General features: G+C 41.9%; 2 protein-coding genes across 6 annotated transcripts; both read left to right on the top strand.

Moving 5' to 3' along the window:
- Positions 1 to 1,042: 1,042 nt before the first annotated feature.
- On the top strand, positions 1,043 to 13,877 carry ppm1ba (protein phosphatase, Mg2+/Mn2+ dependent, 1Ba). 4 transcript variants are annotated; one of them, XM_029449650.1, is made up of 7 exons: positions 1,043 to 1,419; positions 7,042 to 7,951; positions 8,350 to 8,467; positions 9,814 to 9,928; positions 10,220 to 10,277; positions 12,923 to 12,939; positions 13,743 to 13,847. In XM_029449650.1, coding segments are annotated over exons 2-7 (1,188 nt in total). In that variant the 5' UTR covers positions 1,043 to 1,419; positions 7,042 to 7,072; the 3' UTR covers positions 13,744 to 13,847. The 4 variants fall into 4 exon arrangements, with proteins under 4 accessions (XP_029305510.1, XP_029305509.1, XP_029305511.1 ...); XM_029449649.1 differs by lacking the exon at positions 12,923 to 12,939 and having other exon boundaries at positions 13,743 to 13,877; XM_029449651.1 differs by lacking the exons at positions 9,814 to 9,928; positions 10,220 to 10,277; positions 12,923 to 12,939; positions 13,743 to 13,847 and adding an exon at positions 8,896 to 9,029.
- A 4,539-nt stretch (positions 13,878 to 18,416) lies between these two features.
- slc3a1 (solute carrier family 3 member 1) lies at positions 18,417 to 24,334 on the top strand. Of its 2 annotated transcripts, XM_029449475.1 has the most exons (10): positions 18,417 to 18,819; positions 19,600 to 19,779; positions 19,883 to 20,028; positions 20,186 to 20,311; positions 20,509 to 20,628; positions 22,312 to 22,436; positions 22,879 to 23,080; positions 23,195 to 23,377; positions 23,647 to 23,772; positions 23,865 to 24,296. In XM_029449475.1, the coding sequence occupies exons 1-10, from the start codon at positions 18,417 to 18,419 to the stop codon at positions 24,294 to 24,296; spliced, it is 2,043 nt and encodes a 680-aa protein (XP_029305335.1). The 2 variants fall into 2 exon arrangements, with proteins under 2 accessions (XP_029305335.1, XP_029305334.1); XM_029449474.1 differs by having other exon boundaries at positions 22,879 to 23,377; positions 23,865 to 24,334.
- Positions 24,335 to 24,411: the final 77 nt, after the last annotated feature.

The following is a 24,411-nucleotide window of genomic DNA, read 5'->3' on the forward strand; positions in this document are numbered from 1 at the left end:
GTTTAGCAAATAGTGTCTAACTACTTGAACTTGTTTAGGGTTTTGCTAAAAGAGTGGTTGATTCGACAAATGGGTTTAAGCAACTGATGATTTGCTTCAGAGAATGGAGTTTAGTGTTTTAGCAATTGTAAAAAACTGTAAATATGACAATTAACTTTTAGTCTTTATTGTTATTTGATAAAACGCAAATAAATAAACTTAAGTAAAAATTGACTTTGTGTGAATCTCTTCACGCTCAGATGTACACTCAGATACAGTTAACTGGCAAGCTCAAAATAACTCAAAGATACATTTGTCAAGAGCCAGGATGGGGAGATAGCAGAGTTGTGTGCATGTGTCTGAACAGAATGAGTTGCAGATGAGTTTTCTGATAAAACTGTTTTCTATTTTAGAATTAGCCAGCATACATACTGTTTTAAACTGATGTCCAGAGCATGACATCTGGGATATCCAGAATTATCCATGATACTGAGGTAGGGCTAGTAGGGCAAGTAAAAATGGATTTTGGGCAAATAGATTTCTCAACAACTTCCCCGGACTTTTTTTTTTTTTTTTTAACCCTGCAAATGTGCTATGTGTTATATCCAATCATCTTCCCACAAATGTCCACTCCCTCCTCAAGAGATGAAGATCCATTTGAGCATGCATTATCAGAAGAAATGTCTAACCATTTTCAGTTGCTCATCTTAAGTATGGGTCAAGCTGGCAGCAGGCTAAGGTAGCCGAGACACCCCTGACCCACGAGGTCGCCTGGATGGATGTGATATAAAATATTCAAAGTATGTCTACTATTCTACAATATACATATATGTATTGGCTGTCAAACAAAACGTATACTGGTAAATGGTAGTGGATATGGAGAATTCAAAAAGTCACAAGGGCTGTGTGTGTATGTTGATTTTTACTGTTTACAGTATGTCATAGGAGATGTCTGACTGACTCATTATTTGACCAATTGTGTCTCCGCTTCGAATCACCGTTTGTCCAATCACAGGCGAGAGCGAGATGATTGCCCCTCCTAAAACTGCATGTTGAAAAAGAACGTCATCTGCCTCATACATTTAGCTTTAGCAACAATTAGCTAGTGGTTCAAATCATAGATAGATCTTGCCGAAACGATTGTTTTTCATTTCAACTGACAGCCTACGTAGCGGTTATTTATTTGGTGCTCCCCGGGTTTACAGTGCCAAACATGTATATAAAAGCCTTGTTCCGATGCAGAGACATGCTGAAAGCAGAACTGATCGTGTGAAATGCTAGCTAGCTTAATCAAAGCTAGCTGACGAGCAAGGGGCCGAGAAGCGAAAGTGGCTAACATTAACGAGAGATAAGCTTATCATAAGAAGCCTGGGTACTAACATAACCTGCCACTGAAGCCACAAGAAGAACGACTGATAGAGATAGTTTCTTTCCTACAAAGTAAGTAACATCTGGTACTTTGAATAAGCAATGTTTGTAGTACACATCTCATACTAACATTGGCTAGTCAACCGCTAACGAGTAGACAAACACTTTGACAACTGTGAACTTCGCTAGCTGGTTAGCTAGCAACACAAGTGGCCTCATTTTCAGTTAGGGACTCAGCTAACGTTATAATGAATTAGAGGAATACAAGTATTGTTGTATGCATCTTCGTTTTTGTGGCGAGGATTATGATATTATCAGCTTGTTATTAACCTGCCGTGGTCCTATTTTGTTAAAGGATTGGCGGTAGTTGTTGTTTTGCTGGACAACTGTCAAATTAATCATTAGCCAGTTAGCCAGTTTATAATTTACGTGGTTAAAATACTGAATGGCACAGCAACTTTGGTTCATGCAACACTTGGTAACTAATGTAAGTCTGGTATGAAAACATATTTGCACCACTCCTATTTTTTTTACTGAATACGTCCTTGTTTTCATTTTATGATGTTCCACAGGTAAATGATTGTTTGCCAATAATGGTGTGTCAAGATGTACTACACTGAAAGTGAGATAGTTTTCTATAACGTTACCACAAAGGGCCAAGAGCAACTGTCAATGTTACTAAAAACTAATGTTCCCTCAGGTCTTATATTGCCATTCTGTGCCTATGAAACACAAGTACAGGCATTAACCTGTTTTATTGCCTTGTTGTGGGTATTTTTATTGGGTTGTTGGTGTGTATGTGGCTGTGTGTTTGGCATTGTTTGTGTGACGGTGTGTTCCAGAAATGGCAGCATCGACAGTGGCATGTTTGTGTTGGCACCTTGATGTGAAATCCTGCACTAGCCATGCTGTTTTAGCCTATGACTACAGTGCTATTGGCCTGCCCCAAAGACATTCATCTATACACTTTTGGTCGTATCCGTTGATTGACTCACTTCACACACAGATGTACACTCGGATACAGTTAACTGGCAAGCTCAAAATAACTCAAAGATACATTTGTCAAGTGCCAGGATGGGGAGATAGCAGAGTTGTGTGCATGTGTCTGAACAGAATGAGTTGCAGATGAGTTTTCTGATAAAACTGTTTTCTATTTTAGAATTAGCCAGCATACATACTGTTTTAAACTGATGTCCAGAGCATGACATCTGGGATATCCAGAATTATCCATGATACTGAGGTCGGGCTGAGAGATTTTTATTTAATTGCAATTGCAATTATATGTATCTAATTGCGATTATTTTGACTTTTATTGCAATTGCGATATGATTCATGCCATTGGAGGGAATATAAATGTTTGCATTATTCTCATTTTCATTGCAAAATATATAAAAATGATCCTTATTATTTTAACAAGGATCTGTACCAAACAAGAATTTGTTTCTTAGTTTGTAGAATATGATCTGTAGGCCGGGACATCGCTGCAGAATACTTAGAATGCTATTTTGACACACATTTTGCCTCCTGCGTTTCCTACACTAGTCCATATTGCGATTTCGATCAAATTCCGATTAATTGTTCAGACCTTCACTAAGGTGTGTTAACAACTTTTGTATTTTATTTGAACTTTTGTTGCCTTTTTATCACATTTCCATTATCCTATTTAGGTTAAGCTCACTATTTGATTACCAAAGGGTTATTCACTTACTTAAGGACATATGTTTAAAGATTCAATGTGTATGATCTGCCAGAAGTTTAAACTTAAAACATTAAAACTAACTAACAGAATGTGAATAGTGTTGATGTTAGACTTCTTTGTATTGCATTGCAGAGATATCTACTGAAATTAGCATGCTGACTGACTAGCTGCGCATCGTCCAATCTTGTAATACCACTTGTTCCTCTCGAGGCGATAGTGAGTACAGCTGTCGGCACCCCCGGGAGACGGCGTAGCTTCAGTTAGCAGTTAGCTGGAGTTCAGCCACAACACCGGGGAACTGCAGAGTCCCTGTTGCTGCTGTTACACAGGTCCACCGGGCAGCTGTGACTGCCGGCTCTGAGGCTTGTTCAAGTGTCTGCGAGACCAACCGCTCTCCTCCCTCGGCGGGCTGCTCTCGTGGCTGCACCGCCACCTCATTATGCGTGTCTTTAATCCAATAAACAAACTAACTAACGTAACGTAACTCGGACTAATTAACATTAGTGCCCCAGTAAACACAGATGGATCAGCCCCACATGAAGATTATAAGACGGCAGTGTTTTTTGACCGGTTTTATTTTTAGAGTTTCAGCAGTTTGGATGAATTTTGGTATTCTAGCCCACTTAGACTGACATGCATTACACAAGAGTAATTGCAATACACAATATAAACAATACAATAAAAATGGCGGCAAACTACTACAACTAAAATATGAACATTAGAGATTGTATGCACCCAGTTTAGAGGTGAAATACTATTTATTTGGAGCAGGTTGCTCAGAATTGCACATTAAACCTTTTAAGATGAGCACACATTGGTCAGTCGTGTCAGCAGGATAGTAGAACCTCGACTGCTCTCAACCTGTAAAACACAGTTATTGTGGCCAATACTCGAGCAGGTTCATTGAACCATCTGGATAGATTTTGTTGTCTGTGGCAATATGCAACCACATGTTGTCCTACAGGAATAGGGATTGCTTTTAAATCATTTACTTCATGGTAAATGTTGATGAACACATGCAATAACATCCCTCGGCCTCTCCAATTGAAGGCATTCCAGGTTTGTGTGTGTATATAAAAGTACACATGCTCTTCTTGTTGCAGAAAACCCACTCGCAGTCCAGTATAACGTGACACATTTCCTTCTCTCTTCTTTGGCTATAGTCTGTTAGACTCCTGTCTGGTCAAGCTTTCCCGACGCCACTGCACTGAAGATGACTGAAGCTGTCAGTTCAAAGAGCACTTGTTACGGGAAATTGACTGCTTCTGATGCGACTTCAATGAGGGGGATCTTAGATGGATGTGTACCACCGCTCCAATTTGTAAAAAGCGAGCCCTTAGTGAGCAGTAGAACTGATTTCCATTTTAGTTACAACTTTTATCATAACAAATTGGCAGTTCCAGATACCCTGAGTTTTTTTTTTTAGCCTTTCAAATGTGGTTGTGGCTAATGGATACTTAATCATAGGCGGCGCCAGGGGAGGGTTTACAGGTCTTAAGCCCTGAATCCTTACTGTTCATACCGGCTAGGATGAGTTTCTAATACATTATATAGCTTTGTTTTAAGTAGTGTCTTATAAGTTCAAGGAGGCACAGGCTGTTTGACATTTCACTGTGTTTTGAAGTTCCAATAATAACAATATTGTTCATATTTATGGCACGTATTTCTATTGCAATATTTATCGATCGACGCGTGACTCCAGACTCTAACGATTTCAGGTCTCGCCCTGCATCCCTGCTGACCGTAGAAGCCCCCCCCCCCCGTACTTTATCAGCAGAAAGATGATCCCCAGCCTTAATGGCAATATAAGCAGCACATTAGTAGAAATTGATCATTTTAAAATGTGCTCTCTGCTCTCAGTATTGGCTTTAACCAGAAATATAGTCCAAGTCAAAACATGGACTTCAACTATAATATGTTCATTGCAGCTTTTATATGCATTTATATGGCATAGCATCAGTTTGTATCACTGAGGAAAGCTCTCCTCATTGTCAAATGACTATCATTAGACCCCCGCATGTCTATATTTTTGTGGTGAACATTTTCAGTAATCTGTTCAGGGTATAAATCTGAGAATAATACACAGTATTATGGGCAAACCCAACATTTGGAATAAATTGTATGTCATCAGTTTAAGGAAGATTGCCATTAACCAAGGGGACTTCTACCTGGGCTGTGTCCAAAATCATTCACTTATTGACTATTTGTCACTTAACGAGAGTAGATGAAGAAATCAACTTGTAAAATGCCACGCGCACGCTTTGATGCTCGCAGTAGGCCTACGACCGTGTGACAATGGCAAAGACCGGGCTTAAGTGCTATCCACGTGTTTACATATTATGTCGTTGGTGTTAGAGTAGCGTAATGTGTGGCCGTAACTAATGTGTGGATGAGCGACAGAGGGAGTGACGGCAGGGGGATGCGCTTTGAGCAGAGCAACTGTTTGCGATCATTCCAGAAAAGAAATTAGCGGTAAAGTTGTTTTGTTATTAAATGTAATGTCATGCACACGCCTCTATTTTTCTTTCCGGGAACCACATGCATGTGTTGATTATTGAGACTGTCACGCAGTTGCTCCTCCTATGCATAGTACTCCAGCACGTGGTTTCTACTGCACCACTATGCTACATTTCCCACCATCAGCCTCTTCACAAGGTAACTAATTGTGTTCTGATCGTGTTTTAATATATTCCTCATATGGTACATGACCCCAAACACAGTCATTTTCCCACCAAATGCAGTACACCCGTTGGATGATGCTGTCATCTGAAATGCAGACAAAGACTTTTATATCACACTGAATGTCACCAAAAAGGGAGCGAGAGAGAGAGAGATGGCTATTACGTTAGCGGTAGATCACTGATGTGTGTAGTCTGTGTTTGACACGCTAATCTGGCCCTGCGTGGATCCCATCAGCAGCTGACTGTTAAATTGAGTTAGCCTGTTAAAGCTATCCTGCTTGTCTGAAGTCTGAGACCTGTGTTCCCCTCTGTTTGTCAGCTTTCTGCTTTAACTCTCGAACAGCAGTCACTTCAGCTTGCCATGTGTTCCATGTGAGAGAAACAATTGTGCGGTGTGAGTAAATCAGCACGAGGTCAGTTTCACCATCTTTTGTTGAGACCTAACCCTGAAATGCATGTGGTTTCCATAAAGGGCCACACGAATGTACACGCACGCACACGCACGCACAGTGACATGGCTGTGCAGATCTCTAGTCGCATGCTGCAACCCGCCAACATCTACTGCTTCTGTTGCTATGGCAACCACTCGGCTGCCACTCCAAGCTGTGTAACCATGGAGACATCAGACTGAGTGACATCACTCCCCACAGATCTCGTGCTTAAATCAGTCGTAACAATTTGTGTGTGTATATGTATATGTATATATATTTTTTTAATGCAACACCAACAGGGTACAGCAAGTATTGTATCTGTGTGCCGTGAGATAACAGGGCCCTCGCCTTGATGCAGTGTTAGACAGGCTGCACATCTGAAAGAGCAAATGATTTTGGTTTGGTGGTAGTGGTTGGGAGTAGTTGCACTTTTGCAGATCTTTCGGCTCCATTAAATTCACTTTATTGACCACACAGCTAACTAGGCTGAGTGTCTGCCTCTTTTAAGTAATATTAGAGAGAATATATAGGTATTACACAAGTTTATATTATAGATTTTAATCATAAAATATGAAGAAAAAAGAAATTGTGAAAGAGAGAGAGAGAGAGAGAGAGAAGGGGAACGACATACAGCAAATGGCCACAGGTCGGACTCGAACCAGTGGCCGCTGTGGCAAGGACTCAGCCTTTTGTATCTGGGACGGCTGTGCTACCGATTGAGCTACCGGGACGCCCGAGTCTGAGCCTTTTTAATCCACACACAGCAGTGTAAAATGTATATGTTTTCATTCAAATGGGCCCAGTGTGAGTTTTTTAAATAAATTTTAATTCAGTGTCTGTTTTTCTAATTTGTCCTGTGTGTCTGTTTTTTCCTCTCTCACAGGTAGCAGTGGGTCTCTCTCCAGGGCAGAGCCATGGGTGCGTTCCTGGACAAGCCCAGGACGGAGAAGCACAACACGCATGATGAGGGCAATGGCGTCCGCTATGGCCTGAGCTCCATGCAGGGCTGGCGGGTGGAGATGGAGGATGCTCACACAGCTGTGTTGGGACTTCCTGCTCCTGGTATGACTGACTGGTCCTTTTTTGCCGTATATGACGGTCACGCTGGCTCAAGGGTTGCCAACTACTGCTCTAAGCATCTTCTGGAACACATAATGAGTGCTAGCTTAGGGACCCAAGGCTCCCAGGCTGGTTCAGACAGCTCCACCAGTGACCCTCCAGCACTGGTTCTTCCCACAGTGGAGACTATGAAATCCGGGATCCGGACAGGCTTCCTGAGGATTGATGAGCACATGCGCAGCTTCTCTGACCTTCGAAATGGCATGGACCGTAGTGGTTCCACAGCAGTGGGAATCCTCATGTCACCCGATCATTTCTTTTTCGTCAACTGTGGCGATTCTCGAGCTGTTCTATATCGCAATTCACACGTGTGCTTCTCCACACTTGACCACAAGCCTTGCAACCCACGTGAGAGAGAGCGCATCCAGAATGCTGGCGGCTCAGTGATGATTCAAAGGGTTAATGGGTCACTGGCTGTATCAAGAGCCTTGGGGGACTACGATTACAAGTGCGTGGATGGCAAGGGCCCCACAGAGCAGCTGGTCAGCCCCGAACCAGAGGTGTTTGAGATGGTTCGGGCTCCGGAACAGGATCAGTTTGTCGTCCTGGCGTGTGACGGCATCTGGGATGTCATGTCCAATGAGGAGCTGTGCGAGTTTGTGAAATCTAGGCTTGAGGTGTCTGACGACCTGGAAAAAGTCTGCAATGAAGTGGTGGACACCTGCCTGCACAAGGTGTGTACACATTTGTTTTTGACGGATACCGTTTGTGTGTTTTTGCTGCGGTTGCTCATGGCTAATAGAGATTACAATGTGTGGAATCTGGCAAAATTAAGTTCTCCAAGAAAGCTGAAGAACATTTAAATTCCATGTTCCAAAGGGAACTATATGATGAAGAAATGTTCAATGTACAAATGGTCCTAAAGAGAAGGTTTTTTTTGTTAACTTGGGGTTGTATTACAATGCATTCAAATGGAGAAAAATGGCACTATATATAAATTAGCATATTTCTGTTACAATATTGAAATTGAGCAGACTGTTCTATCACTTGTGCCTCCCAGAAATCCTCATTTTCTTTCAGTACTACACGGTAACTTCTTCTCTTACCTCCTCTTTTCTCCCGTCCATCTCAGGGGAGTCGGGATAACATGAGTGTTGTGTTAGTGTGTTTTCCCAACGCTCCCAAAGTGTCGGAGGAAGCTGTGAGGAAAGACGCTGAACTCAACAAATATCTGGAGTCTCGAGTGGAAGGTGAGAATGGATGAATGGAGAAAAATGATGTTTACTGCATGTGCAAACATAATGGGATTGTGGAATATTAGCCCTTTTTAGTTGCTAATTTTCACAATACTTCTTTAATTTCAGTATTCAAACTGTATGTGTGGTTTAAAGTGACTATACGGTCATTTTTTAGTTGCTTTTATGTGGTAAGCTGTAAGAAAATTGATTGTATATGTGTTTATAACAGCTGAGGGGTTACATTCCTTTTTATAATCTCAACACATTTCAGAATTAAAGGACTATAAACCCCAATTACACCATTAATATTGTTTATAAAACAGTAGTATAAAACAAGATTTTTCTTGGCGACGCAGGATATTTCTCCAACTGAAGCATCATATCTGTGTGCATGTTTTCTCCACTACCTGACCTGCCACTGTCTATTGTCAAACCTCTAGCCAAGTTGTCCGGCTCACAGCAGAGGAATGACTCCATCAAGACCTCCTTTTCCATTTCAGCAAGCATCTCCTTTTTATTCCCTGTCCTATCCTCTCCTCCCTTTCCTCCCTAAACACAACATTCCCTGTGTTGTTTGGATGGATTCCTTGTCTTTTTATTTTATTTTTATGTCCTTTTCTTTCTCATTTCATCCTTTTTTTTTTTTTCCTCGGGATGCATGAGGCCCTCACAGGCAAACAGTGCAGCGTTTCTATTCTTTGTTGGTCACGTCGGCTCTCTCCCATGCCTACTGTTAGGTTGTGTAAAACCAGGGCTTGTCAGCTGTTTACATTTTGGCCAAGCAAAAAGAAATATTAAAAAAAACTGAGATAAAAATGAATCTTTACACTAAACTTGGGTGTGGTATTTGAAAGATACGTTGTAGTATCCATTGTACGACTACGTAGTGCAGGTGGTGACACCAAGTGTTAGTTATTGTGTATAAAACGGCAAATTAATGTTTGCTGAATGACACTCCAGATTGGGTTGAAATCATTTCACATTTCAGGGTAAAGTACAGTTATGCAAACGTTTGGTTGGGCGTCAGGTACTGAAGATGGAAAGAGAACGGGGGAGAGGAATGCTCTGGCTGAACATTGACCTGGCCTCATGCCACTCTCAACTCAGTTGCAGGCCTCTCTTTGTCACCATCCCTCTCCCCGTCTCAGACATGCACTCATTTCCACAAAATCCACTATGTTTTCCATCTTCACTTTTTTTTCCTCCTCATTTGTCAACTCTTTGGTCTCGCTCCTCTATTGTACCCCCCCCCCCCCCCCCCCCCCCCCCCCCCTCTCTTATCTTTCCCCAGCCGTTCTTGGCTACCACCAGCTCTGTTAATACTGACTTGTGTAACGACATGTCTGGTGTTGTTGCAGAGATGCTGTCTCGGCCAGGGGAGGAGGGGTTTCCGGACTTGGTAGCAGTGATGAGGAACTTGTCCACCGACATCGGCATGCCCTTGCTGCCACCAGGGGGAGGCCTCGCCAGCAAGTAAGGACCACCTTTTATTGAACACTAGAGTTGTACGTTACTCCGCAGTTATAAGCATCTGGAATGAACGATATGAAACTGTATAGTAAAAAGCCAGTTATCTAGTGCAGTGTCGATTTCTGTATGTCATGGGGACTAGCTATCGAGGAATAGAAAATACTATTCCAAGTTTCTTTTTTGACAACTACCTTCCTTTCTCACACACACCCTCTGTTGTTGCTTTGATGCATGGTTTGAATTGAACAGCACAATAGACCTAATCACATTGTTGTGTCTGTGTTCTCCCTGCAGACGCAGTGTTATTGAAGCAGTATACAACCGACTGAACCCATACAGGGAGGAAGATGGGGTCAGTATCAGAATATTCAATGAATATGAGCTTTGTCCTTCATTTCTACAACACTCACACACAACTCTTGTGCTAAAGTATGGTGATAGTCTAGTGGTACGCCTTCCAAACCAGAAGGTTGTGAGTTCAATACCAGGCTGCCACCATTGAGCCCTGAGCAAGGTACTGAGTCGCTCCAGGGAGACTGTCCCTGTAGTTAGTTCACTGTAAGTCGCTCTGGATAGGAGTCTGCTAAATGACCTGTAATAATGTGAAGTATTAAGGCCACATGACACATTTCAGTGGAAACCTCTTACTCCTCTTTTGAGTCATCCCGTCTGGTGGAGCTGGCAGGTGAATCTTTTTTAACACTATAGCAGATGAGAAATACCTTTCCATTATGATAAACATATTTTATTTTTCTGTGCACAGTGCATGATGCACACCTTCCTGTCAGCCCTCAAAATGCACTATGCATGCATGACGACACAGCTTTGTCAAAAGTCTTCCTAGTGGAGCCTTTTGCACTTAAAATCTGCTGGTGAAAGCATTAGTTCTAATTTATTTGCTGAAATATCCCTAAATGGGCTCCATTTTAATCTTAATCTTCCTGCTGGAAGTCAGGAAGTTCAGCTTTGTACTTCCTGTATGTGTTATTAGAAATATTGGACACACTCACCCATGGATGCACACTAACGATGAAGCAGTAGTCAATCCTAAATGTATAGAAATAAATGACAATAAGTAGTGCTGGATAGCAACACAATGCAGGGATTTAGTGCAGCATTAGGAGTGACGGATTACAGAAAGGGATACTCCACTAAAAACCTGTTTCACATCTCAAACACTCACATTGTGCTCCTTCTTGGGGGGGACGGTGGCTGAAGCCAGCCTTCTTTCTTTTCTTGCCAATTTCAATGCAAACGTATCAAAATGTCCGAATATACTTTCCAAACCATCGCTGCAGTGTGTTTCCTTCTTCTTTCCAGAGACCCAAATCAGCAGCTTCTGTTTCTCTGCTTTGTTAGTTGTTTACCTTTTTTGTTGCATGCAACTATGTTTGTTGGGAACAACAAACAAAGAAGTATACCTATTAAAAAAACAAGGGTTCTGTTGGTATTATACACCAGCACGTTGTGTCTAAGGATGTAATCTTGTCCACAAATGTAGAAATGCACTCTTGCGTACTTGCTAGTAAGTTTTGAACAGTTCTGACGTAATGGCTTGAAAACAGGGAGTCATTGACGACTGTGTCACTTTCTGTTGTAGCAGTGATTGTGGTTGCAAATGTTTGTGTTATTAAATGATTAATAAGGTGTGTGTGTGTGTGTGTGTGTGTGTGTGTGTGTGGTCCCCTCTTTGGTAGCTCGTGTTAGTGGTGAGGTGATGTCTACGTCGTTGTGTTGTCTGGTTTGTCTGTAAGGACGTGGAGTTACTGCGATTGTTCACCTCCTGCACACATTCACATTCACACACTCATGAAGAGGATTTTATAGAATCTGCTTAAAGCCGCTATTTGTAGAGTCCTGGTGGAAATCTGGGATTCTGGTCTAATTTTCAAATTCTGCTCGTAGTGGCTTTAAATAGATTTTAATTGAAATGTTAAGGTTTGCCTAACATTTTGTATTTTTTTCTTTTATACTGCAAGTTACATAATTTATACAGCACTTAACCTCACAAACAGACTTCTTTGATTTAAAGGTGCTATCAGTATAATATGGCTCTTAACATCGTGTGGCTGCTTTGGGAAGCTACAGCATCTGTAAACATCTGTGCTCCTCCACAATAAGAAATAGATTCAACATTAAGTACTATATCTATCCTTTATTACTAAATGTTCAATTGCGACTCATTGAAAGTTTCACCTACAGTATTTATGTTATCCCTGTATAAACTAAAACTGGATGCCTAAATGTCCCTCAGATTAATACAGTATCTATCTATCTAAAGTCTAATGAGTGATGGTGATTAAAAAAAGTAGCAAGATGTAATTGAAGTATCTGCATCCAACAACTATTTTGATAATAGATTAAACTGGCGATAACTCCTTTTGATTAATCCGATTAAAATTTAATTTCCACGATATTGTATAAAAACACCCCGATTCCTTTTTTACTACAATAACACTTTTATTTTTTTTACAAATTGAAATTGTGGATGCAGCCATGCTTTTCTCCGTTGTATCATTAGTCTCTGCCTCCGCAATTGTTTCAAGTGCTTCCTCCAGAGACGCCGTCATTTCCTGTAATTCATCGCTGGAGCTACACGAGGCGCGGCATTGGCTGGCTGACTGCCCTCGCATTAGGAGACTCGGCGCAACTTATCTTTGATGAAATACGTTGCCGACTATTTTTTTGTAATACTCATATTTATTTATTTTAATTGATTTAATAAATAGTTTTGTAAAATAAATGAAAGCAAGGCAGACGACAAACACCTGTTGATATATTGTGTGCAAACATAATGACTGATGGCACCTTTCTAACCAAACAAAAGAAGTCTTCCTTCCTGAAAACAATATTTCATCAGAGCAGCACAAGCAGTGGAATTGTTCCACTTTTCAAAAATATAGTTGGGAAACACACACACACACACACACACACACCCAGAGAGATGAGGGATGTATCGATTTGTCTAACTGTGTGTTCACCCTCTGATTAACGCAGCCCTCCTGTTTCATTTGGTAAGTGATCACATATATAACTGTTACAACCCCTCCCCCCCCCCCCCCCCCCCCTCTTCTTCCAACCTCTCATCCACACGCATACGTACAACCACACTCGCACACATTCTTACAGGCATGTACGTGGTGACCTTATGGCATATCCTCCTGTCACTCCCATCAGTCCTCTACTGTCTGCTCTGATCTACTCTCTAGCATGTGGAGCTCCGTGACTTTAAGGCGTGTTTGGACATCTGTGTGCAGACATGACTGTCCCCAGTTTAATGAGGATGAATGGTCGTTGTGTTCTGGTCCTGTCCGCCCCGCCCCCCCCCCTCTCTCTCTCACGTCTCACACACCCTACACGCATGCATCGCTGTCTCACTCGGTCTTTCCACATACTGCACGCAACAGTCTTCGTTTCTGTGTCACTCTTTGACGAAAGGCCTTGTTGTGTTGGCGTATTTCCGCAGAAAGAACCTTCACACGGGTTGAAAGTGCGCCCTGGGTTTCACTGCTGTTGTAACTGCTTTTCAACTTTTACTCTGTTCTTTTTTTGTGTTGTGTTGGCTGTAGGAAAACCTGAACTCGCGGTCCAGGTTGGCGATCGAAATCACGGATTGTTACTGTAATATACGTGTTTCTACATTTGGACATAAGTGTGCCCTCTTTTTCACCCTGTTCTCCCTCCTTTGTCCTTCTTTTCTCTAATTCCTCCTCCGCCCCCCCCCCCCCCCCCGCCATCTCTCCTCTTCCTACCATGTTCTCCCCTCCCCCGTCTCCCCTCTCATCCTCCCTTCATCTTTGTGGCTTTCCTCTTGCAGAGCGGAGCTGAGTTGGAGTACCACTGGTAGCTGTCCAGCACAACTGTCTGATCCAAAAAAAAAACAAAAAAAAAAGGACCACTTTTCCACACAAGATCACATCCATAGTCACCTTTTTAATCTCCTCTGGGATTTCTTTTATTTTAATTTTTATTCCCCACACTGAGAGATCAATTGAAGATGAAATCCTGGTTTTTAAAAACAGACGACACGCCCAAATGTGGAGGACTGCAAAACAAGATTTAGCCGGTTCTTTTTGTAGAACAAAACGGGGAACAAAAAGAACAACTGCATTAATAGCAGAAAGCAGAACTACATATACCTTCTATACTTCAGAGGGGCAAAACAGCACAGTTTCTCTTGCCCCTCGTTTCTTCTTGCTTTCTTTGTGGTGGTTGTTTTTGTTGTGGATTGACGGAAACACGGGAGCTGCCCCGCTCTGAACGCTTTGGTGCCTTTCTCAGAACTAAGAGAGAAGGGAGGCCCTCGCAACTCGACAGTCAGCCAGCCATTACCAAGCCAGTCACTCATGGACGTTTGTAAGATACTGAATGGACTAAAGGGGTTTGTTGGCTGCATTTTTCTTTTGGCATTGTTTGTTTTGAAGTGTGAACTTTACTTGCACCTGGCAGCCAATCGACCACACGGGCCCCCGCACACCTCCATGCTACGCTGTTCAGTTCAGGCAAGCTTGACGTTCTGTGCATTACTGGAACTAATTTCAGTTTGGCTCCTCCATACTGCGTCCAAAGTATAACGGGACATGGGCTGGTGTGCCTGGCTGCAGATAGGAATTACATGGAGTTGGTTTAACCTCAAGTGTGATGACTCTTCTTGCACGTCCCTACTCGCGTTCTCTCCTCCTGTCTCTAAAGGACATTATCGAACAGTTGATTTCTCACTCTTCCCCTTTTTGTCTCTCTTTTTCGCTTTCTGTCTCTTTATATGACAAGAGACTTTGGCACACATTGCCAGAATCATAAGCTTTCAGCCTGCTGTTGTTTAAGAGATAGAAAGATTGAAATTATATATTAAATTCATATATACACACACACACACACACATTTTCATTTGTTTGTTTAATTCCCAGCCGTGGTATTCGTTGTGGCCTGTGTGTACGTTTTTTTGTGTGTAGACAAATTTAAAACACAACAAAGTCAAAGTTGCACACACACACACACACACACATTGTTTCCGCACAGCAGCGCTCCAAATACAGAGTTTGAGGAAAGAGGGATTCCAACCTCATCTTCTTCTTCCCCCTTTCTCTTCAACACACACAGTCCTGCTTGTGCTACAACTTGCCTTTTTTAATATCCTTCAATTATCCTGTGTAAAATAACAAACAAATAATACTTTTCTTTTTGTTTCGATTGAAATAATTCCATTTTTCTTTTTAAATGTTTTTTGTTGGTATATATGGCTTTTCAGAGTCCTGTGGCCGTGGTCCTGGTCCCATTACAAATGGGCATAAGCAACAAGGGGAGCATGAAATATAACTTGTACAGAACATTGGGAGAGAAGTAGGTGTTTGGTGTTTCACTGTATGAAGTAAAGGAGGGACGCTGTAGGGACAGACGAGAAAAAGCCCTACACCCGGAGCTCTGCTCACACTGTCACTGAAATTGCTGTCCTCAATTTTTCCCCACAGCTACCTTCATGGACTTTGCTTCGAAGGCACAGGACGGTTGCTTTGGAAGCCCTGGTTTCAATCTTTGGATCGACCCAAGAGTTCATTTCATTTGTCAACCCTAGCACTAATAAGTGATTGAAACTTCTGAAACAAAACCTTTTTCATTTCATTTTTTTTTTATATAAAGCAAATGTGCGCATAGACAAAGTGGGTACACATACTTTGCATGTGTATTCTTTCCTAGATGCATTTAAAGTAGCCTATAAGTATATACAAAACTGTAATATACACTTGTTATTTTTTTTGTTCAATCATTCAATGGCAAATTCATTGTGCTTTCTGAAGTGGTAGTATTGAAAGAGAATAGGCCGAACAGAGTGCTGGCTGATTATTAATGTTCTTGTGGTACACTTGCTCTTGGTGCCATATGACAAATAGGTACTTGAATGTGTAGTTCTTTTGCAGTTGCGTTGTTTTTAATGGGATGATTGATTTTTTTTTTTTTTTTTGTGGTGGAGGGAGTTGGGGGGGGGGGGGAGGGTGGGGTCTCTATTGTTGTGCATGTTTTGTGATTGAGGGAGGAGTGTATTTTGTGTGTGAGATGTACTGGGCAGATGGGGATAATGTGGGCATGTTCAGTGTGGGACACACACACACAATGTTGGAGAGGAATGTGAGGTTAAAAGAACAACATGGAGATAACTGGAACACATGTCAGGATATAATAACTTTCATCTTATTTTAAGATTCAGTTGGTTTTTAAACCCATAAGTAGTGTTTTTGTTTTTCACTGCATCTGATTTGATCTTGTTCCTGATTCCCATTGTGGACTCCTGGTATATTATAACTCCCAGTTCCTGAGCATTGTATTAACACCACACCACACTGAACAAAGTCCTCCTTTTTATGTTTAAGCTATATCAGACACTGGGCTAGGAGAGGAATTAAGAGAGGGAAGGAAGGAGAAACATTTATTTTTATGAATGTAGTTCATTATTCACACGGATTCCACTGCATGGACTGAATACAAGCAGCAATCAAAGTCTCATCAGTCACTTAATGACAAAACAAGAAAAGAAAACATGCACATTTTTCAGGTTGTAAAATATAATCTCAAGACTGACACTTTTCCGTAGGACTGTTTTGGTGAAGTCTGAATAATTTGATCCTGACTTGTTGCTTTTGATTTCGGGATATGTTAAGTAAAGAGAATTTTAAAAAGCCAGTTATTCTGCGCCGGTGGGTTCAATGTGACCGAGAAGGGAGGCGATAATATAGAAACAGAAAAAAGACCGACCTGACATTCCTCATGTGGGCATTTTAGGATGGAAATGAACCCTCGTACTCTTTGCCACTCTTTATATACATACGTAGAATTGACAGATGGCAATGAAAAATTCCACACTTTTTTATTTATTCCAGTGCTTTTTAGCTTTTATTAAAACGCTGTATTTTGAAGACAGAATGAGGTAATAAGCTGGTGTGCATTTGAGAGTAATGTATGACCCACTCACCTTCATCTTTGACCTTTTTTCTTTTTTTGAGAGGACACAAAGAAGGGAGGTTTATGAGACACCAAGGTATTCACCATCCCTTCTTCCTGTACTAATTCCCCAGTATGCTATTGTGATGTTACAGACCATACAGTGAACATAAACGTCAATAAAAGATGGATTTAAGTTTAAAACGTTTTAAACTGCTATGCTTTTTTTTTTTTTTTTTCCAGTGCCAACTTGAAATGTCAGCTTTGTGTCTTTCTGTAAGCTTTCACTGTTCAGTACAACACAATAGAAAGTTTGTACATTTGTTTTGGTGTTATCCAATGACCGTTTGTGCCCTGTGGGGTGTACATTGTTCTGTGCCAGGGCACTCACACAAAGGCTTTGTAAACAAAACACCATGTAGCTCAAAAAAAGAAAGCATAAGTATTTTTGGCACAGCGTGGTGTACTCTAAAGTTTTAACATAACTTGGGATATGGGACAAATGATTGCAACAACATTTAGATCTGCAACATTTGTATTTGTACGTGTTTATCTTAGATTATTCTACATGTTGAAATAGAATAGACTTGACAGGAAGTCCTCTTTCTTTCTTTCTCGTTATTATTTTTTTTTGTCAATCTGACCAATGGTGTGCAAGACATGCATGCTAAAAGGCAACAGTTTGACGACTGATTTGTATCGGCACTGTGTTTTTAAAATGTTTCTCAAAAGTACTGCACTTGCACTTACGAGGGTACCACAAAAAACCCAGGAGGTAACTTCATAATTGCTGTAGTTCTTCTACCACAATAATAATGCATATCTCTATCTGTTTTATTGCAAATAACACTATGTAGATGTAACATGTTGGTCCTTGAAAATGTCTCTTCTACATCCCGGATCCAAACAGTGTTGCAGTCAGATGGAGTAGATCCAGTAAATGTCCTAGCTAGTGGTGGAAAGTAACCTTTCTCATGTACTGTTCTTCAGTACAGATTTGAGGTACTTGTACTTTACTTGAGTATACAAAATGTACTGCATATTATTAAATATTTTTCTTTAACTTGACAGCTGCAGTTGCTATTTACTTTGTTGATTAAAACTTTTCCAAAAGACTTAATGCGCTTTAAAAGTAATTTTTGAAACTTTTGTACATTTTGGTGATTTTAAACTTAATGTGCTTTTACTTTTTGAAACACTTCTAATGACTTTTGAGTATTGCTACTTCTATTAAAGTAAGGAAAGGGCATGCATACCTCTCCCACCACATAGTTCAGCCAACACTGCAACAATAAAAGCTAATCTCCACCCATTCCCATCCAACTCTCCAGTTCCCACATTCCTCAGGTGGCACTGCTCAGTGTGTGTGAGTGTGTGTGTGTGTGTGTGTGTGTGTGTGTGTGTGAGTGAGTGAGTGTGTGTGAGAGAGAGAGAGAGAGAGAGATAGAGAGAAGTGTGTACTCTGACCCTCCTAAGAGCAGTTAATGTTGGCTCTTTGACACAGTCGGTGTTCCTGAAGCTAGTTAAATCAACACAGTTTGCTCTTTTGGAAATTGAAATGAGTTTAACAAAAGACACCGATGGTAGTCTGGAGCTGGGGCTGTACACCCGAAACCCGGGGTACCAGGATGAAGAAGGCGGCGGGTCAGCGGCGGACACCATCCACGCAGACCCCGGGGAGAAGCACGAGTCGGACGCGGCGGAGTACACGCAGATAAAACCGTACGCCGGGATGCCGAAGGAGGTGTTGCTGCTGTACTCCTCCCAGGCCCGGTACCGCGTGCCCCGGGAGATCCTGTTCTGGCTGACGGTGGCGTGCACCCTGGCGCTGGTCACGCTCACCGTCACGGTGATCGTGATGTCGCCGCGGTGCCTCAGCTGGTGGCAGGCCTCCCCGGTGTACCAGGTTTACACTCGCTCCTTCAGGGACTCCGACGGAGATGGGGTCGGAGACCTCAAAGGTAAGATGCCCCGGACCTGCTGCGAGCTCTTTAACATCCTCATTAAAAATAAAACTCTCTTACGTCATTCTTTATAAAGGGGTTATCATTTGTAACTAGTCGTTTAGTAATGCGTTACACATTAGTATTACACTTCTAATAAGACTAACGTTTGGGTTGCCAGGTTGAGAAAGATACTCCTCCAGCAGGACACTTTAACATTTAAATAGCTCTTTAGTTCATCAGGTACTCTAATGAATGGACCACTTACCTTATGGCAACAGCTGTAGAGTATCTGGACTAAAATAATAATACATTTTATTTATAGAGACACTTGCAGGTTAGAATTATCAAATAAAACACACAATCCATTTACTAATATATTAATATTTAAACATGGACTGTGAAGCCCACATGCATCTATTAAGAAATTACTAACATTTATTACTACATTGCCTAATAGAAAGGATAAACAACCAGAGGGATACTTTCACAACCTGGCAACCCAAAAGGTGTACTCATCACAACAGCCTATAACACTTGAGTAAATCATTGACTTTAACAATGAATAAAGACATTAGACACAATATGCACACTTTATAAAGTATTGGCAGCCTACCTGTTTAATTGAGCTACTGATGAAAGGGAAGAATATTGCTCTGTATTTAGAAACATATTTTATAATTAATTAAAAATATGCATTGAAAACTCTGTATTGAGAGTGGAATGAAAGTTTTTTTCATTATTTAATGAAAGCTCCAGGATCCAGTATTCATCATTGTGGTGTCTCTGGTCTGGCAGGAATTCAGGAGCAGCTGGATCACTTCGAGTACCTGAACATCAAGTCAGTGTGGATCAGTCCTTTCTACCGCTCTCCCATGAGGGACTTCGGCTATGATGTGGCAGATTTCCGCTCCATCGACCCGCTCTTTGGAACCATGCAGGACTTTGAAGATCTCCTGGGTGAAATGCAAAAGAAAGGTGTGTGCGTCTCATGTCCCCCTGTGCATGCAGAGATTCGATGGTGGATCACCACGCGGCTTGTTTTGGGTGTAGCATTTCTTTGACTCTCTGTTGCCACCAGGTTTGAAGCTGATCATGGATTTCATTCCCAATCACACCAGCGACCAACACCGCTGGTTCAACTTGAGCCGGACTAGAGAGCCTCACTACAAGGATTACTACGTCTGGACTGACTGCAATGCAACCGCACCAAGGCCCAATAATTGGGTGGGTACTGGTTTTCAGCTCTACACTATGTGTGTGTGTGTGTGTGTGTGTGTGTGTGATGTGTTGGAGTTGAACAAGTTTTCCAGTCTTCAGATGGGTAGTTTCTTAATGTCTACACTTCCTAATCCTCTTCTGTTTCCCTCCTCGTTCCTCTCAGGTGAGTGTGTTTGGGAACTCGTCATGGACTTATGATGACGTGAGAGGCCAATGCTACCTGCACCAGTTCCTCAAGGAGCAACCAGACCTGAACTTCAGAAACCTGCATGTCCGCAAAGAGATCACTGTAAGATTACATGCCTCGCAAACATCTCTGCTAAATGACTCATTTCTAAAAGCGTTTGTGACTCACATAATGTTTCTCATACTAAACTCCTCAGTGTTGTTGGAGGATACACAATGCTGTGTAATGTGTAACGGCCAACTGATTACACATTAAACTAGTTAAGCCGTGTTTTCTTTTGTTACTTTTGTCTATTTTAGGATATTATTCATTTCTGGTTGGAGAAGGGTGTGGACGGGTTCCGGATGGATGCAGTGAAGCACCTCCTGGAGGCCGCTCACTTGAGGGATGAACCACAAGTGGACCCAAATAAGGCGCCCGTGAGTGTCACCTCTCAGCCCCTCATAGCAACTAACCTCGCCGGGTTCAATTCAGTCTACTGTAGCATTGTTTACTCCAACGGACACACTGACAGGCAGCATTGTCTGCCGGCTTAGCTCTCACAGCTGTTTGTCCTCACGTTGACTCGACACACGGCCACCAAAGATGGTAAGGTCCGTCTGATCTGCCAGTTGAAATTAATCCATAACAAATGGCAGAAGCCATTAACCCCACGCGAGGCCAAGCTTCAGCTCCAATCAGATTTAACTTCAGTGACACGGTGAATAGTTCTTAAATACTATAAACTTGTAGTCATCATTTTGGATACGCTTCTTTAAATCTTAAGAAAATATAAACATTTCTGAAATATTTGGGAGTAGAGACAGTCACAAGTTGTCATGTTTTGAATAATAATACTCAGTCAGTAAGGTATTTCTATGTTTCCATGTAGCTTGTGCTGCTGCTCTATTATGCTCTCCTCTTTTCTTCCTGAGTTCAAAGTTTAGTTTGAGTTCATCTCTATTGTAACATTCAGTTATGCAATTATATTATGATTTTCTTTTGTTGAATTATATAACATGTGACATGTCAGAGCCCAGATTTAAACGGGGGGGGGGGGGGAAATCAGCCCTGTGGGTAGAAGCAGCTCCACTGAAGCAGTGCTTTCCCGTGTAGCAGGAAGAACAAACATAATCAGTAGCTGAGTGGGAGAGTTCACACTGTACACAATGTATCATTCATCAGTTATCTCTCGCTTAAATGTCAGGATCATCTCGTGCCCTTCCGGAGAAAATACTGTTCTTGGAATTTAAAGGGTTCATGAATCATGCAGATTTAAGCTCACTAACAAAAGCGAGTTTTTTCTCTCCCACGGAGGCTGAGGTTATTTCTCACACAGGAAAGATTAGTAGAAAAGAGGCATATTTTTGGTGGATTAGCAAAGTCATTGGGATTTATTCACTTCTGAAGAATAACTATAACACTGAGACTCGCCTACTCACCGCTGCATTAACCCACTACTTCTTTTTAATAACCCACGCCAAGCTGTGCTTTACAGTGATGTTGAACAAGGACGAGGGGTCACTGTTGGGCACTGCAGAGACGAATGGAATGGAACCACAACTTTGCAATAAAAAGTCATTGCTGTGTCTTTATTATATTGAGAATTTTACCACAGCCTTGAACGTGACTCAGCTATCTGTGTTATCAGTATTGCTTTACTGGTTTAGTGCTGGTTATAGCTTTAAATTCAGACCAACTATGTGCTTTACTAGCTGTTGGCTGAACAGCCTGGCTGGTCATCATTTATAATTTTATTTCTTATGCAACCGTCCCGTGTATGGTATTGCCTCACACTTTGTCAAATCTTTTTTTTTGACACTTTGAGCGGCCCTGTGCAACGTAACTGTGTTTCACCACTGTGTATATATGTTAATAATAAGGTTAGTACCAGGACGTTATTACGATTCAACGTGATATTAGCCCAGTGGCTCTTCTTTCTCTCTCCTAACCACCAATGTGCAGAAGAAAATATGGTTGGGCTCTCTTAATCCACTATAGTTGATGATGTCAGGGTGGAAGCTTTACTATGAATGGACCACCTAGTATCCTAAACCTCACTATAACACATACTCATCCAATAATAGCTACATTACCTCATATTTATATTCATAACCCTCCAGGAGTCTGTAACCTCAGAGTGGGATCTCCACCATGACTACACCACCAGTCAGCTGGGCCTGCATGACCTGCTGAGGGACTGGAGGGCTGAGATGGACATCTACAGCCGTGAGCCTGGCAGATACAGGTATGGGAGCCATAACCATACAATAAAGATATTGTTCTAACTGGGACTGGTACTCACTTAAATTGCATAAGGTTCAAATAGCTCATCATTAATATTTTTTTATTGCGCTACACAATTTGTGTGGCCCTGTCCCAACATAACTGTGTTTCACTACTGTCCAAACATTAACAATAAGGTTATTATCAAGACATAATTACAATCCAAGATAATATTAAGATTGCGCAAATATAAATATGAAGCCCGGACTAAAAGAAAATTCCTTTTTTCAACAGGACTACCTTTTTCCTGATACAAATGTCTATATTAGTGTGGGGCATATGGAATGAAAGAGTTCAGCAGACTTCACGAGGATGAAACTCAAGTCTTGAATGTTGACAATGTTCAGTATGGCTGCGGATCAGATTGCATGTTGCATCATACACTAGTTCTTGCTCCACTCCAGGTTCATGGTGACTGAGTCGTATGATTACCACGAGGTGGACAAGACCATGATGTACTATGGCACCCCGCTGGTTAAAGAAAGTGACTTCCCCTTCAACTTTTACCTGCTGGACCTGCCTCAGAACACGAGCGGCTTGTGGGTTCAACATCTGGTCCACTTGTGGATGGCCAACATACCTAAGGGACAATGGCCCAACTGGGTGGTGAGTCAGGAGTCACTTTATCTTCATCCACCTCCCCCTACCTTTTCCTTTTCCAACTTACCCAACTCCCCCCTCCACCTTCTGTTCTATTTCTCCAACCTCCACTGTTATCAGGTTGGGAACCATGACAAGCCTCGAATAGCCTCCAGTGCTGGTCAGACCTACATCCGTGTCATCAACATGCTGCTGCTGACCCTCCCAGGCACGCCCACCACCTACTACGGCGAGGAGATCGGCATGGAGAACATTAATGTCACAGACAGTCAGATACAGGACCCCGCCGGCAAATACAATGCAGTCAGTACTGTGCAAACACTGAACACAACCAATGACAGGACACCATGTGTTGAGGCTATAAATAGTTATATAATCATCTTCAAATGCATCACAAAACACAGCTATTAAGTTAAATCACCTCCTTATTTCAATAAAGATACAACAATTTAACTTTCATGATGGATTTATTGCAGTTTTGTTGTATTTGTACGTACATGAAAGTGTTTCCATATACATTCATTGTCAGTAGAAGCTGCAGCGATTAAATGATGCCTGTCCTTTCACTGCAGAGTGCCAGTCGGGACCCTCAGCGCTCTCCAATGCAGTGGAGTGGTGACATGAATGCAGGCTTTAACAACAAAACCAACATCACCTGGTTGCCTGTACACCCCGACTACAGCAGCGTCAATGTGGAGGTACAGCACTCTTTCAACACTGTTCTCCTGTTGAACATCTGGCCAGAGCTTATTTTACATCGTGTCTCCCCTTGTCACTCTTTCACTTCTAGGTCCAGAAGAAAGACGAAGGGTCTGTTCTGGCTCAGTACCGTTTCCTAAACAAACTGCGTCAGTCAGAGCTCCCCCTGCACCGCGGCTGGTTCTGCTACGTCCACGCTGATGCCAGTGTCTTCTCTTACCTCAGAGAGCTGGACGGTCTTGACCGAGCTTTCCTCATGGTGCTTAACTTTGGTAAAGAATCTGCCATCACAGATCTCTCCTCCATTCGTGAGTTACCAGAGCAGTTGAAGGTGCTGATGAGCACAAACCAAGTCAGCGAAGGCAAGGTGTTACAAAAGTCTCGTATCCTGACGGAGGCAGGGGAGGGTTTGATGATTCAGTACTCCACCCTCATTCACTTTAACCCCAACCACCCTGAACAGTGCTACGTCTCTGAGAAGACCTGCTATTTGAGTGCCATGGACATACTTTATAAATGCTAAATGGCATTTAATTATTACAATTCAAAGCATCAATGCAATCATCCAGATTCTTCTTTGGTGTCTCCTCTGTAAGAGATTTATGTCATATAATAAAGAGGACCATTGCAGACACATT

The sequence above is a fragment of the Cottoperca gobio genome, chromosome 15 (genome assembly GCF_900634415.1).
Source record: "Cottoperca gobio chromosome 15, fCotGob3.1, whole genome shotgun sequence".
In the NCBI taxonomy this organism is placed as follows: Eukaryota; Metazoa; Chordata; class Actinopteri; order Perciformes; family Bovichtidae; genus Cottoperca; species Cottoperca gobio.